The sequence below is a fragment of the Artibeus jamaicensis genome, unplaced genomic scaffold (genome assembly GCF_021234435.1).
Source record: "Artibeus jamaicensis isolate MK-2021 breed Jamaican fruit bat unplaced genomic scaffold, CSHL_Jam_final contig_585, whole genome shotgun sequence".
NCBI classification, from domain to species: Eukaryota; Metazoa; Chordata; class Mammalia; order Chiroptera; family Phyllostomidae; genus Artibeus; species Artibeus jamaicensis.
The window spans coordinates 728,257-742,932 of NW_026521894.1; the positions used below are offsets into that span (position 1 = coordinate 728,257).

Here is a 14,676-nt window from a genome sequence, read left to right on the forward strand (position 1 = left end):
CAGGGAAGCTATTGGTACAGAAAGAGCCAGGCCTGGGGAGATTTTGGTGAAAGCCTTATGAGATAGATTGTTAAGGAAGGCTTGTTTGTCTCCGTTTACAAATGAGGAAACGAGGGCCCAGAGATCAAACGATTTACTCAAGCGACAGTCAGAATTTGAACATATGGGTCTTCCTTCCTCTATCGGGAGATAGAGACTTTGGTTTAAAGTGGTTTTTCTTCCCCAGTGAAACCCAGACTTCCTTTGCTCCGGGGGTCTTGGGAATTCTTTTCCTCTTGGACCCTTTTCAGTTCAGCCTGTGCACCGAGGGAATGTGGAGGGAAATGCGAGCTCTCCAGAGCCCTTCAGGTGTAGAGTCGTGTGCTAACCGACCTGGATAGAGCTCTTCCAGCATTAAATCAAGCTTTTCCCTTCAAAGAAGACCTTAAATTTTGCTTGGGTGTTTTCTGTGCCATTGTTCTTCCACTCACCAAAATTACGGGATTAGTTTTCCACTGAGATGGTTCTGAGTGCCGTGGGAATGTGTTGGGTTGTGGAGGTTAAACATGCAGATTTCCTTATTTTAAAATTCTACTTAGTACAAGGCAGTAGCTGACAAGTCATATTGGGTCCATGCCAGCTTGTCCATGGTCTTCTCACAACGTGACTTTGAGCTTTATCGTGTTCCTGATCTTCCCATAATCCAACATGCTGCTGTTTCCCACATGGGGAGGAAGAAGACCATCATACAGGAAATTTTCCTCAAAAACTTGGCAGGACACAAAGAAAAATGTGAATTCTAGTTCTGCAGGTTGGACACTGCTTTGGGGTGACTTCACCATACTCATTTATCCATCTTCACACCCCCAAATGCCTGAGGTCCACTGAAGCACCTTTCCCAGAGAGATGTTCTAGTGGAAAGTGTGCGCTTGGACATGCTTTCCAACCCTACCCTCTTTGTCAGATACATACATACTCCTTTAAGGGAGGTTCCGGTGCCATCTTCGGTGCTCCCTGATGCTTAAAATGGAAAAGGCATCGCCCTTCTAAGCCCTTATTACTGGGATGTAGACAGGGAGGACTCCTGAGGGTGCCATTTGGTCTCACTGGTAACGCTAAGGGTCTTGGGAGGGTCGAATTCTGCTGCATCAACTCCTTTCCACTGTTGGTCAAACGTAACTAAGTCCCTGTAAGTCCACCAGTCTTCCGCTTTTGAAGCAAAGAAAAATCAAAGTTATGAAAAACATCAGTTACCCTTATAGTTAGCTGACAACAAGTATTTAATATCCTGATACTCAAATGGTACACTTGAATTATAACTTGGACTAGGTGGCCTTCAGCCTTGACCACAGGCAGGACAGGTAGGCCATCAGTCACACTGTGCCATTCTGCCTAAGAAAGGGCCTGGTCACCTCAACTTGGCAAGTGTTTATGGGTCATCTCAACATTGGAGAACAACGCTGAGTGTGCAGTGCAACCCTTAACCCCAAACAGCTGATGAGTATTTGCCTTGAGTCAGTGATAAGAACTGGAATGAAGCCCTCGTTAGGCTTTATTGTAGCAGATTTAAATTTGGCAAACACTTCCAGGGTACCTGTGGTATGCCAAACACTGGGCCAGAGAGGCACTTTCATATTCAGCAATATGTTGATCTCCCAGAACAACCCTTGGAAAATGTATGATTGTGCTCAATGGCTCAAAGTAGCTGAGTGACCGGCCTGAAGCCGCAGACAACAGTGAAGCCCAGCTTCTACCGCAGATCTGATGGCAAGTCCAGTGTACTTTCCTGTGGACCCCACAGGCGCTTAGATATTAAGTCTTCCTGTATCTTCTCTCAGTCCCATTTCTGGAGGACGATGTAGGCAGTAAAAGGCTGTGAGAGCCTTGAATTCTGTTCACCGAGTACAGCAATGTACAGCCAGAGCCTGTGTGCAGTACTTCTAATTTAAATGAACATATACTGAGCTCTGTGTGTCAAGGACGATAACGCTGACTTCAGTGTTCCTTCAAGTAGCTCAACAGAGATCCTGTAAAATGTTAGCGTAGCTGCAGTCCCATTGCAAGAACGAAATGGCGCTGACGGGGGGGGGGGGGGGGCTGCATGCCCAGGACGCTGTGTGGGAGTCCTCATGGTTTTCTTGCCTTACATTTATTCCTTCCCTTTCACTTTCTAAAGACAGGAAAGAAAGGGCACATTGCACAGAAGCCAGTGTGTTCCAATATATATTAACATCTTAATGGGAAAGCCGTGCATGTACTGTATACATTTACTACCCTCTGACAAGAGGGAATTAAATGTCAGAAGGATTTGTAGCATCTATAATTGAATTGGTGCTGAGAAAAGCAAATCTTAAAGAAGAATAACATATTAGGATTAGCAAATAATGTGGCATTTTGTCAGCGCATGCCATTCAGTTCGTTCCCCTTCAGTAATAAAGTTGTGCTTTTTAAAATGCACACTTATTTTTGTTGCCATGACGGGAGCTACAATAGGCGATGAGAATGAGTGGCTACATTACTGAGATGGTGCTAGGTTTTTTGGGTTGTTTTATTTTGTCTTTGAGGTCAGATTTTGTTTTTGCTTCAGATTTGGAAGAACCACTGTCAGACTTCTTTCCTCCCTCTCAGGAAGCAGCAAGTGACATCGTGCTCATTAAGCTGCTTCTGACATAGACTCAGCCCTCCCTTCAGCCCCAGGAGGCTGGGGGCAGTATTTCCATTCTAAGCACTATTTAAGAGTTTTTCATTAAACCGACCTGTCTAGCAAGGCTTAAGAGCCGGCAAGAGACTAGAACTAAATAAACAAAGTGACAGAACTGTTGCAAAGTGTAACAGTTCTAACTCTTCTCCAATGATCCATAGATGGTGAAATTGCAAAAGCAGAGCATCTAAATTGTTCAATAAATAGAAGTGGGAGGGCTGATGTCATTAGAACCTCCCCATGTTACTAGTTTTTAAGATGAGGCCTAAGGTAGTTTGTAACCCATGAAAGAATAGATATGAGCCTTTAAGGGGAGTGTCTAACTCTCCCCAAATTTTTAAATACATCTTATAGCCTGAGCCAGGACCGTTTGGAAATGTGAAAGAAGGCCAACACAAGGTGGTTGTTGTGCCCCGTGCTGTCCGTTGTACTGTATATTAATTACTGTATAAGACTGGCCTCTGGCTGCAGGGTGGGCAGGGTGCAGCCACACTGAGCATTCTGCTCAGTGACTTCCTGCCAATGTCCCTATTGGCCAGGACCTTGTCCAGGGTATACCGGCGGCTGTCCACAGACCCCTGCCTTTGGTGGCAGAGGCTCCTAGTCTTATGAGAGATCCATGATTAAGGTGCTCACATGGCAGTGTGTGCTGTGCTGTCCCTGCCATGTGGTGTAGTAGCCACAGAAACCAGATCTGTTGCTGTGCGGCTGCAGAGCACTGCATTGAGGATGCCTAGCAGGTAATCTGAGCAGTGAAAGCCAGCAGAGAGAGAGAGAGGAGAGGAGTCCCCTGCGGGCGGGGAGGAGACTGTGGTCCACCAGCAGCCACCTATCGCCAGGCCCTATTTGGAGCTCCTCCCTCAGTGCCCATGAGAGACGGATGGAGCCCGGTTACCTGCCAAGGTAAAGAAGTCCAAGCAGTTTGCGGCATCCCTCTTGGGAGTTTCTTTGAAATGGTTTTGCCCTTGCAGTTTCTGCGATGCTCACGTGAACCCAGGGGTTGAAGCTGTGACCCATGCTGCAGGAGCTAACTTAACATTCTGCAAGCAGTGTGTAAACGCTCACCTGGAACCAAATCTTCCAGCTTTTTGCCAATTGGAAAGCTAAACTCACGAGTACTAAGCAGTCCATGACTGATCTGTCCTTACAGAGACTCATGTCACACTTAGAGCCATGGACACAGCTGCAGGATGAGACAGTACAGGCAGGGAGGATTGTGCCACAACTATGAGCTGGCATGAACACTTCCCGACATTTACAAAGTGCACAAAATCAAACTCCTGCAGGGACTGGGCCTAAGGTACTCGAGATCACACGTGAAATGATTTGATGGAATTCTTCACTGTGGTTCACCAGGGTCACCCAAACATGCTGGTTCTTCAGGCTGGAACAACATTTATGCCACAAGCATAAACATAACTTTACTCTTCAGGCTAACAGGGCAAACCTTGGTCCCAGAAGTAACACCTGTTACTAAGTGAGAGAAACAATTGTAGGCTGTTACAGAACAAGAAAACGTCACCTCTAAACCGAGGACATGTCTGTTTGCCTAAGGAGCAGGCATTTTATGAAGCATGTTGATTTTTCTGTGTAGAAGCTGGGCAGTTGGTGAGTCTACCTCTTCAGTTTTCTTCTTGATCTTATTGAGAAAAGGAGCCAGAAATCTGGAAAGGACATTCCAGGAGTGCTTCTGGGACCAGGGTGAAAGGGTCTGCACCCCAGCAGGAGCAGGACCTTCGGATGATGGTGGAAGTCAAAGTCACATGCCCAATTTTTCATTTAGAAGTAATTTCTCAAGGACTGGCCAGAGCTCTTGCTTTGGGAGAGGAACAGGAGAGGCCAAACCGCCCGCAGACCTTCTCAGAGCCGTGCTCCTTCGGGCGGCAGCGTCTCCTTCAGGTTCCAGTTTGTGTCCCACCCCATTAGCTCAGCACCTCTTTCAGTAACTGGGCTGCCACTTCATACCATGAGCCAGACACCAGCCCACAGGATCAGGTCACCAGCTTTCACCCTGATCTTCCACAAACTGGAGCAAATCAATAGCTCCATGGAAACTCCTCCCCATCCCCCACACAGGAACAAAGGAGTGAGAGGAATCTGGAAACAGCACCGCTCTTCACGGGGACACCTAGATTGGACCCGTGCTGGAGAGCAGAGCCCTTCCAGCTCTTCCCATCCCTCAGCAGCTCAGCAGGGGTGGGCGGCAGGGAAGAGGTGGGGCGGCAGCGCTGACAACCTGCAGGGTCTCTGTAAATTCAACATCACTTTCTGCTTCCATCTGCAGTCATTGAAGGCAGGAAAGCATCTTGTTGATTAACTGACGGTAGTAAACTTTGTGATCGAAGTGAGTTTCAGAAGATAGCAGGAGACATTACCATTTAAACAAGGGTCTAAAATATGTATGTTCTTGAGGGTGGGGAAAATAGCTAGAACCCAGGTATTTAATGTGGGTAAAACGCAGTGAAAAAAAAGCACTGAGCATCTGTAGCTCTGATGTTCATGGGGAGCAAAAGTCAAATGAATAGTTTGGACTAAAGAAATTAATCCCACAGATACTGCCCTATGAGGTTTTTTGTTTTTCTTTTCTTTAAGAGAGCTTCTCTCCCTCGCTCCCCACTTCCCTTTCTCTCCCCTCTCTTTCTCTTTCCCTCCCCCTCTTTCTCTCTCCCCTCTCAGACATCTAGATGTCCCTGTGCCTAGGCATGGAGGAGGCGGTCTTTCAGCAATGGACGGGAGAGTGCCTTTCTCCAGGGTGGGTCTTGTGCCTGGGACAGCTTCTCAGAGCTTCCCTCCACTCTCCGTCTTCCCAGGTTGGGATCTGCCTTCCCCTCTTGCCTCTAACACCTAACACTCCCCATCCTCAGTGGCTAATGTCACTGTGTTTTCCTCACGCAGTTCTAGAATGTTGAGGCTATTGAAAGATCCTGGTGTTGCAACAGGCCTGAAGTTCATTGGCAATTGGAGATGAGTTAATTCTCATTCCCACAAGATCCCTTACTTTGACAGCTCCCTAAGGAAATCGCGACTTGCTAGCTTTTCCGTTGCGTTTGTCTCCCTGTGAGCAGTTTTGAATTTGTGCAGTTGGGGAAAGAGTCTCCAGTGTGTACAATGCTATCCTCCAGTAGATACCCCTCGTCCAGGGGCACCTCAAGGGGAGTGCTCCGCCAACAAGCTCTGTTGTCTCCTAAGGAAAAAAAGTTTTCATGGCTTAATTCCGCTGTGTAGAAAGGACCTTTGAGACACTGAGGCTGTTGCATCTGCAATAGGCAACACTCTCGGCCGAGGGGGCAGATTTCCCTCCACTACGTTGCAAGCTTATTAGACAAGTTGCTGGAGGGGCTCGCACATCACGGAGCAGGCTAATTGTCTGCAGTGCACTCTGCCTCCACCCCATCGCCAGTCTCCAATTAAACGCCCCTTGTCCTGTGGTCCTGGGTGGCCTGCAGCTGCCTCCGATGTGGCGTTTCGGTTTGGGTCCGGGTTTGGGTACTGGGGTTTTCTCAGTCCTTTCGAAGGTAATTTAATGAAACACTTTAAATACTTCAACTTTTAATTTAAATTATTTTAATTAATGTGCTTTCTACGGACCCCTCAGTCATGAGTTATTTCCCCACATCTTTCAGTACTTAATCTCAGAGCAGAATTGGAAATATCAATAGAAAGTGTAAATCACACGCTCCTGCTGAAAGCGTTGTATCAGGTTTCAGCTCAAAAGAGCACCATTACCTTTAGCTGTCACGGATCTGTACACTTGATCGATAAACTTCAAATATTATTAGAGGTGGAGGCTTCAGAGATTTGCTCTGTCCTTTGGAGAGAGACAGAGATAAATCTTTCTTAAAAATTGACTTGAATCTGCACACTCTCAGTCTTCCTGGTGAAATGCATTTCTCTTAGGCGTCCAGCAGCTGCAAGGGGGACAGATTTATAGGTCGTGTGCTTCTTGTACTGAAAGATTTAAATGGTAAATCCTTCACATATGACTTCACAAATCATGTAAAGTTAAAAGATTTTTACCGTTTCTGTTGCTGCTGTGCTTAAATTGTAAGGTACAGCTAGTAAATCATTTTAATGGAGGTGTCGTACTTGACTCAATAAAAAAAAAAAGACAATGGTTTAGCTTCTACTCCAAAATGTTAATGTATTAATCAACGGGAGAATAATTGTTTTTTACTGCATTATAAATCCTGGGTGCCATTAGGATTTCAGCAAGGGGTGATGTAGCCACAGTCCTAAATTAAAATTGTTTACGCTGCCACACATCCATTCTGCATTGCCATAGCTCATTCTGGGTTCACTTCGGAGCTGTTCCCCAGCCAGACGTGTCACTCCTCAGTCAGAAGAAGACATCCTGAGGGAGTGACGCTTATAAAGGAAAATTAATTGCATTGTGAAGTGTTAAATAAATAAATAAATAAATAGCCGTCTGTGGCGATGGACAAGTATTCCTTGCTGTCTGTTTTGAAATGAGTTTTTAGGTTTTAGATTGAGGCTTACTCCCTCATACATCCTAAATGTGGCAAGCATGTCACTTGTCTTTAGTCTCATAATCCTTGTTTTATCTCCAGGCAGCTGTGGCTTTGAAGCTCCTTACTTTTTCTATGCCTGTGCCTAGCAGAGAATAAGTCACTGGGTGCCTGGCCTCCCCTCCACAGCCCGTTACCGCCCAAAGGTGCCCTTCCAAGCACCCTTAGCAAGGTTGGCCTCCTTAATAGAACCTGCAACTGGATACAGACACAGTGAGCGCTAAGACCAGTCAGTACGGGACGGACTCTGTTTCTTCCCCCCTCCCCCTGCTCCCTGAGCTTGTTCCATATGCCTTAGTGCTGCCTACAATGAAATTGCCTGTGGGGAGAACGGATCGGTTCAGCACTGCACAGGTCAGTCTGCTTGCTCCTGTAACTTGATCCATCTCCAGATTGCTCTCTCTGACTACTCCATTAAAAAAGAAGGTGCCCACCGTCCCTGGAGGCAGTGGCACAGGGCTTCTGGTGTCTCATGATGCACTCTACATCCTATTCTTCTTCTGATCTCAACAGATTCTCGAGCAGGTGAAGAAGGCTCGATAAGGGCAGTGGATCATGCCGTGATTGGCGGGGTCGTGGCCGTGGTGGTGTTCGCCATGCTGTGCTTGCTCATCATTCTGGGGCGCTATTTTGCCAGACATAAAGGTAAGCAAGGTATTTTGGCAGGCAGGAGGCCTTGTGTCAGCACAGCCCCTGTATTCAGAGACTTTGCAAGGTTGTCCTCGATAGGCAGTTTGGGTTATGTGACTGCATAGCCTCTGGATTCCTGAAACAGGGAGAGGAAAAAAAAAGGAAATTTCAGCAGCTGCTGATTAGGAGGACCATGAGAGCTGAGTAGTAGTAAGCACTCCTTGATTGGGGCTTTCTCTATATATAAAGCTTTATAGATTGTTACTCTATAATCCTTCATTGAGGATAGAGTAAAAAGCACAGAGTTGGGGCTGGTGCACAAGGTGTATTGTGAACCCTACCCAAATGTGGAACGAGGACACTGGTGACCCACTGCTTTCTGGGGAGCAGGTAGACTAGCTCTGCTCCTGGCCGCAGACTCCAGGTAAGGGGGTCACAGCGGCTAGACCATTTCATTGGCTTTATGTGCTTTAAAAGCCACATAAATATGTATTTTAAAAATTATCAGTGCAATTGGTTTAAATTACCATTAATCACACACTTACCAACCGTGCAATCTGGGCCGGCAATCATCTCTTCCAACACTTCTCCTCCTGCCCCATGCTGCTCTGATCCTCTTCTCCCCTCCGGGTTTAGTCTTCCCTTTCTTTGTTGGCCCTTGTCTTTCTCAATGGTTTTTCTGAGGCACTGTGCAGTGACCTTGCGGGGCTTCATATGGTATGAATTCTAGGCACTTGCATACTGCTTGCTTAAAAAACTTGGTTCTGGGGACAGCCCCTTAAACACAGCAATGGAAGTGCAAGGTGATTGACAACAACTGCCTTTAGGATGCAAAGTGCCAGTCTGGGGGGTAACGCCATTTGGGAACTCCATGCTCTGCGTACTTCACCCTCCACCCACACCCACGAGGCAGACTGGCTGAGGACTCACAACCTCTTGGGGTTGAGCTTGACAGAGCCAGAGAGTAAGGCCAGAGAGCAGGGCAGAGGTCTGGGCGCAGCCGTGCAGAGCCATGGGGCAGGGGCAGGTGCGGTGCTCTACTGAGGAAGGAGAACACAGGGATCACTGCCTGCCTGCCTTCTCAGATTTGTCACTCTGAAAACACAACAAAAGCATCATCCTTTCTTTACTTCAGAGTCTTCGAGAATACAGCATGTAGTGGGAGGAGGGTTATTCAGTTATGACAGACAGTGTAAACTCTACCTGAGGTACATAGCATACTGAGGTACAGTCCTTGTCTTCCTTCATGTAAATGGTTGGGACTTGGTGATAAGAATGTCACCAACTTTGAACTGCTCTGTCTATTGTCATTGTAAAGTGGCTGTGCCAATTAGCAAATCCATGAATCTGGGTCCAGCTAGAGTTAAACTGTGAGAATCACTTGTTGCTTAAGGCAGACCCCAAGCCTTGATTATAACTGTCATAATATCAAATTACTTCTACACCTAGAACCCACTCTGAAATGGAAGGCAGAAGAAAATCAAACATGCTTGTGCAAGTTCAAGCACATTCTCAGTTACGGGTAAGGAGTAATGATTCATGAGGACAGGAGACAGGGTTCACGTAAACGACCTGAGGTGACAATAAACCATCATTAGGGCCCTAATTCATTTATTGGCTAATTGCTCTTTCTTGCTTTGGTCTTAACTATGTACGTGCACACATCTGGTCATTGGTCCTGTTTATGCGTTGCTGTTCATACATTAGTCAGCAGCTCTCCAGCTTTCTGCATTTTTAGCTCCCACTCACGTCCTCCTCTGCTGACATCCTCTGGTCATAATCACTGCTCTAATGTCTCATTTGCTGAATTATATCGCAGCGGTTCAGTTGGAGTGGTGCCTTTGGAACCCCCGGATCCCCATTTGTCTCACCCACCTCGCTCTCTTCTTCCAATTGTTTTTTCCCCTCTGCTGCCTGCACACCACTTCGGCTGATGATGGCCATAAAGCAAGTTGCCATCTCTGTACCACTTTACACAGAGGCCATCAGACAGTCACGGTGCTTTACCCCTTCATCTTTCAGGTACATACTTCACTCATGAAGCCAAAGGAGCCGATGACGCAGCAGACGCAGACACAGCTATAATCAATGCAGAAGGAGGACAGAACAACTCCGAAGAAAAGAAAGAGTACTTCATCTAGATCAGCCTTTTTGTTTCCATGAGGTGTCCAACTGGCCCTATTTAGATGATAAAGAGACAGTGATATTGGAACTTGCGAGAAATTCGTGTGATTTTTTTATGAATGGGTGGAAAGGTGCAAGACTGGGAAGGCTTTGCTGTATAAAAAATGTTTTTTGAAAAGTACACTCTGCTGTTTGACACCTCTTTTATTGTTTGTTTGTTTTGAATTTTTATTTCGTCCTACCAAGTCAAACTTGGCTGCTTGGATTTAGTTTGGATAGATTGCAGAAAATTCTGTGCCTTGTTTTTTGTTTGTTTGTTGTGTTCCTTTTTTTTTCTTTGTCTGCATATATTTTTCCAAAAAAAATTTGATTTGTTTTTCCAAAATCTCCCATTTTGGAATTTGCCTGCTGGGATTCCTTAGAATCTATTCCCCCTTATTTTGCTATTGTTTTTACTTTTTTGTTCATTGTTGAAGTAACTGCTTTCTGTTCAAAATTCAGTTTCATGAAAGGAGAACCAGCACAGCTTAGATTTCATAGTTCAGAATTTAGTGTATCCATAATGCATTCTTCTCTGTTGTTGTAAAGATTTGGGTGAACAATGAGAACTCTTTGCTGCTGCCCATGTTTCAAATACTTAGAGCAGTGAAGACTAGAAACTTAGACTGTGACTCAGAAAATGTTCTGTTTGCTGTGGAACTACATTACTGTACAGGGTTATCTGCAAGTGAGGTGTGTCACAATGAGGTTGAATCTGTCTTTATTCTGTATCTGTAGACGGCTCAGTATAGATACCCCACGCTGTCCAGAAAGGTTTGGGGTGGAAAGGGCTCCTCCTTTTTCAGTGCCCTAAACAGACCTGACAGTGAGGGCTGTTCCTTTCACATAAGTGGACAAATTTGAGTTGCCACAGGAGGAGAAGTAGGGAGGGGGGAAAGATAGTTCTGCTCTGGTTATTTCTATTCCAAATGATTCCATCACCTTTCCCAATCGGCCTTACTTCTCACTAATTTGTAGGAAAAAGCAAGTCCGTGTGGTGGGCAAAGGACTGAATGGGACCGTTTTTTTCCCTTTGTGCTTAGTCAGGAAGGCAGTAGGACGTGGCCTGCATGTACTGTATATTACAGGTATTTGTCATGCTGGGATTTCCAACTCAGATCCGTGTGAAACTTTCCTTCCTTCAGATTTGGCCAACAAAGGCAGGAGGTACAAAAGAAGGGCCAGTATGGTTCTCACACTGGTCTGCTGTCAATCTCAGTTCTCAAAAGGTCAGAGCAGAGGTGGAAAAACAGCATGTCGGGGTTTTCAGTTACTTAATCAAAACTCAAATGTGAGTGTTTTTATCTTTTTACCTTTCATACACTAGCCTTGGCCTCTTTCCTCAGCCTTAAGAACCATCTGCCAAAAAATTACTGATCCTCGCATGACGGCAGCCATAGTGCATCGCTACCAAATGCATCACCGTGAACATATCTGAGATGGGGAACCTTGGGAAAAGGTAGAGGAGTCAAGTTACTACTACTTACATTTTTTTTTTAAAGAAATGTACGTCTAGGCTATCTAGAAGTAGTCCTGAAGGACAAAAAAACGAAACTCTTACCATATGTTTTGGTAAGGCTCCAGACTCCAGAATACAGTCCCTATGGAAAGATGGCATCAAAAAAGATAGATCTATATATATAAAATATATATTATATAACATTTTCAGTGAATAATTTTGGATTTTGCAGGGTGCATTTTTACTATTGTTACATTATGTGAGAAACTTATACTGATTTATTTAAGGGAGAAAAAGTGTCAAGTCTTTGTTTTTTTTTTTTTTTGAAAGCGTGTTTCTTTTCTTGTCTTTATTTTAACCTTTGATAGAACCATTTGCAATATGGGGCCTTTTGGGAACGGACTGGTACGTGAAAGAAAACCCATAACGAGCAGCATTTTGTTTTCCCTCTCCTGCCCCAAGGCGCTTAACCAAGACAAAAAGCCACAACGAACATCCTGTTTTCAATGAATTTTATAATGTGCAGCTCTATCCCGAGCCCTCAGCACCCATTCTGACCATAGCATAACCATATCGAAGGGTGAGACCCATTTAGCATGTTGTTGGCAGTTTTTTTCAGTTGTTCTTTTTAGGAAAATAAAAAGCGAAACCTAGCATTGCTCACAGGATTGGCATCTCATTTTTGGGACCTCCCATCCTTCTGTTCTGAGAAGTGTACAGTAGTGCGGTGTCCTGATGTAATTCTATGGCTACAATGTTGACCTGTCTCAGGTTCATGTGTTTCGACTGGTGTTTTCTGTCTCAGGTAGATTGCGAAGTGTAGGCCCCACACATTGGAAAAAATAAAATAAAACAAAGCAAAAACAGGAAATTATGGGTTTTAGTTGTATATTGGTTTATGTATTTTTTCTTAAGTATACAGTGCACTGTTTGAAATGTATTGTTGAGTATTACTTTGTACAGGTTGATCACTTTTTTTAGAGTGAAGAAAGAACAAACTTGTTTTTTGTGTTTTTTAAAGGAATATAAAATAATGAAGGATGTATAATTGATGCCAAATAAGCTTGTTCTTTAGTCACACCGACGTCTTACTCTCCCCTTTAGGCCAGTTCTGTTTTGAAGGTGTACACGAACAATGTTGCGGTGTAAGAAACTCCATATCCACATGTTCCCATTCACATTTTGTATTGGTTCATGTATACCATTTTTACAAAAGAAAAAAAAAGAAAAAAAAGTACTATAAAATATCTGTCTTCTTAATAAAAAAATTAATGTTACAAAGTGATCCTTTAATCTCATTATGGGCTTTTTATGGACGCCTCTCTCGAGAGAACAGATGGGCCCCCGGTCCAGCTTCCTCCCCAGGACCTTGCGCAGGGCCCAGAGCACAGCCCTAGACACTAGGAAGTGCTGCCGGCTGGGCTTCTTTGATCTGATTTCTCTCTTCCTCCACTCATCCTTCCTGTCCTTGTTCTCTTCTCCCTTCTCAGTGGCCAGGTGGGCCAGGTGCACCAGGTGCTTTGGCAGCACGGACTCAGCGATTTGTGCAGGTGTGTGGGATGCAGTGGTGGGCCAGCTGGACAGGCCCCGCCCGTGGATTCGGCTCCTGCCCCCTCCCCCTCTGTTCACCTGCCACCCCCACCAACTTTCCTGTGTTGGCTGCTCCACCTGTCTCTTACTTTGGGATTTCGTGTCTTAACAATTCATTCCACCTTCTTCATTTCAAGTTCTCTCTCCTGTAACGAAAAGAAGACTTGCTGTGCGGAGGACTGACTCAGCCGCCTATGGAAGACTGCTCTCGCTTCCTGTTTAGGCTGCCGAGACTTCCCAGCCAGGGTGTCCTGCAGGATTCTGTCTGTTGTCGTCTTCCTTGCCTTGCAGGCCGAAGGGAGCAATGCCTAGCCTTCTGGTAACTGGTCTTTACAAAAGCACAGACAATGTCTAAGTAGCCCTGGATCACCCCTTCCCCATGGCTCACCCAGCTGGGTTGAGCTTCCTTTTCTCTGTTGGGCAGGGGGAAAAGCTCAACAGTGGAAGAAAAGGTAAGCTGTAGAAAAGCCAACCACAGTGATCTCATTTCAGCCTCTTCCATCCTGGCCTGGTATCTTGCCTGTGTCTGTAAAAATCAGTTAATCAGATACGCAGTTATGGAGCACCTGCTGTATATCCAGCATTGTGAGAAACACAGAGAAGTGTAAGGTGGTCCCTGGAGGTTGACAGGAACGTAAGTTCCACTCACATGGAAAGCGGGAGAGGGCCCTTAGCTTCAGGGGCCCAGCGAACCTGGTTAAGGAGCCCACACAGTGCTGTGGGAATTTCCTGGAGAAGGGAAATCAGTGAAGACTGGGGAGTGAAGGCAGCTTTCTGGAGGATCTGGTGCCCTAGCTGGATCTCAAATGATGGTTTATTGAATAGGGAATGTGAGTCACAGGTGCGGAATGAAATAGGACCAGCCGTTGCTCTGACTTGTGTGGGAAAAATAAAGGGAACCCAGGTGAGGTACGGAGGGTGGGATCAGTCTCGTGGCTGTTCTCAAAGTTCATGCAGAGGAGTCAATATTTCAGGAGCCTCTTCCAGCCTCTTCAAGAGGGCAGAGCACAGTGGGCCGCACTCGTTCCTCACCACTGTGCAAAATCTGCTGCTAGACATGCTGGAAGGTAGAGTTCCAGCCTGTGCACTAGGAGAGACCGCCCAGCTCCAGTCCATGCTCCGCCACTTACTAATTGTGAAACTTCAGGCATGTGGACGTACCGCATCCTCATGAAGCTAACCTTAGAATGTCTAATGAGTCCTTTCTCATCACCATTCATTAACATAACTATGCCGGGCCACGTGTCACACAGCAAGTTCGGTGTCCCCTACCCTCTCTGCTTCTCTGTAACATGAAGTGCCTGTTTCAGCTGCAGCCTACAGACAGGAGACCCAGGAAGTTCACTGAACTGAGGAGGCGCATGTAAGTCCCACAGGGTATGCAAAAAAGAAGGTACCAGAGCAGGCTATGTTAGCAGGGACTAGATAAGGTACCTGGACCTTCATTTGGTCCGGGAGGGAAAATGGTCCTTGCTTCCTCTAGAGAATTTTGTGATGTTTGGCCTGCTTGCATTCTCCAAATACATCAACTGGATCCCTGTAGCAATGTGTGAGTATTCATTGGTGCAATCTTTCACCATCCTCTGTCTACTTGAAATGTAATTCTTATACTACTATGGGCTTACTCC

The 14,676-nt window shown here is 45.7% G+C and overlaps 1 protein-coding gene across 2 annotated transcripts in view; it reads left to right on the plus strand.

Moving 5' to 3' along the window:
• Positions 1-12,732, plus strand: part of CADM1 (cell adhesion molecule 1) — a 394,995-nt gene extending 382,263 nt beyond the window's left edge. For both annotated transcript variants that reach the window (XM_037147378.2, XM_037147379.2), the window contains 2 exons: positions 7,720-7,851; positions 9,859-12,732. In XM_037147378.2, coding sequence (XP_037003273.2) covers positions 7,720-7,851; positions 9,859-9,977 — 251 coding nt within the window. In that variant the 3' untranslated portion in view covers positions 9,978-12,732. The remainder of the gene's footprint in view (positions 1-7,719; positions 7,852-9,858) is intronic.
• Positions 12,733-14,676: the final 1,944 nt, after the last annotated feature.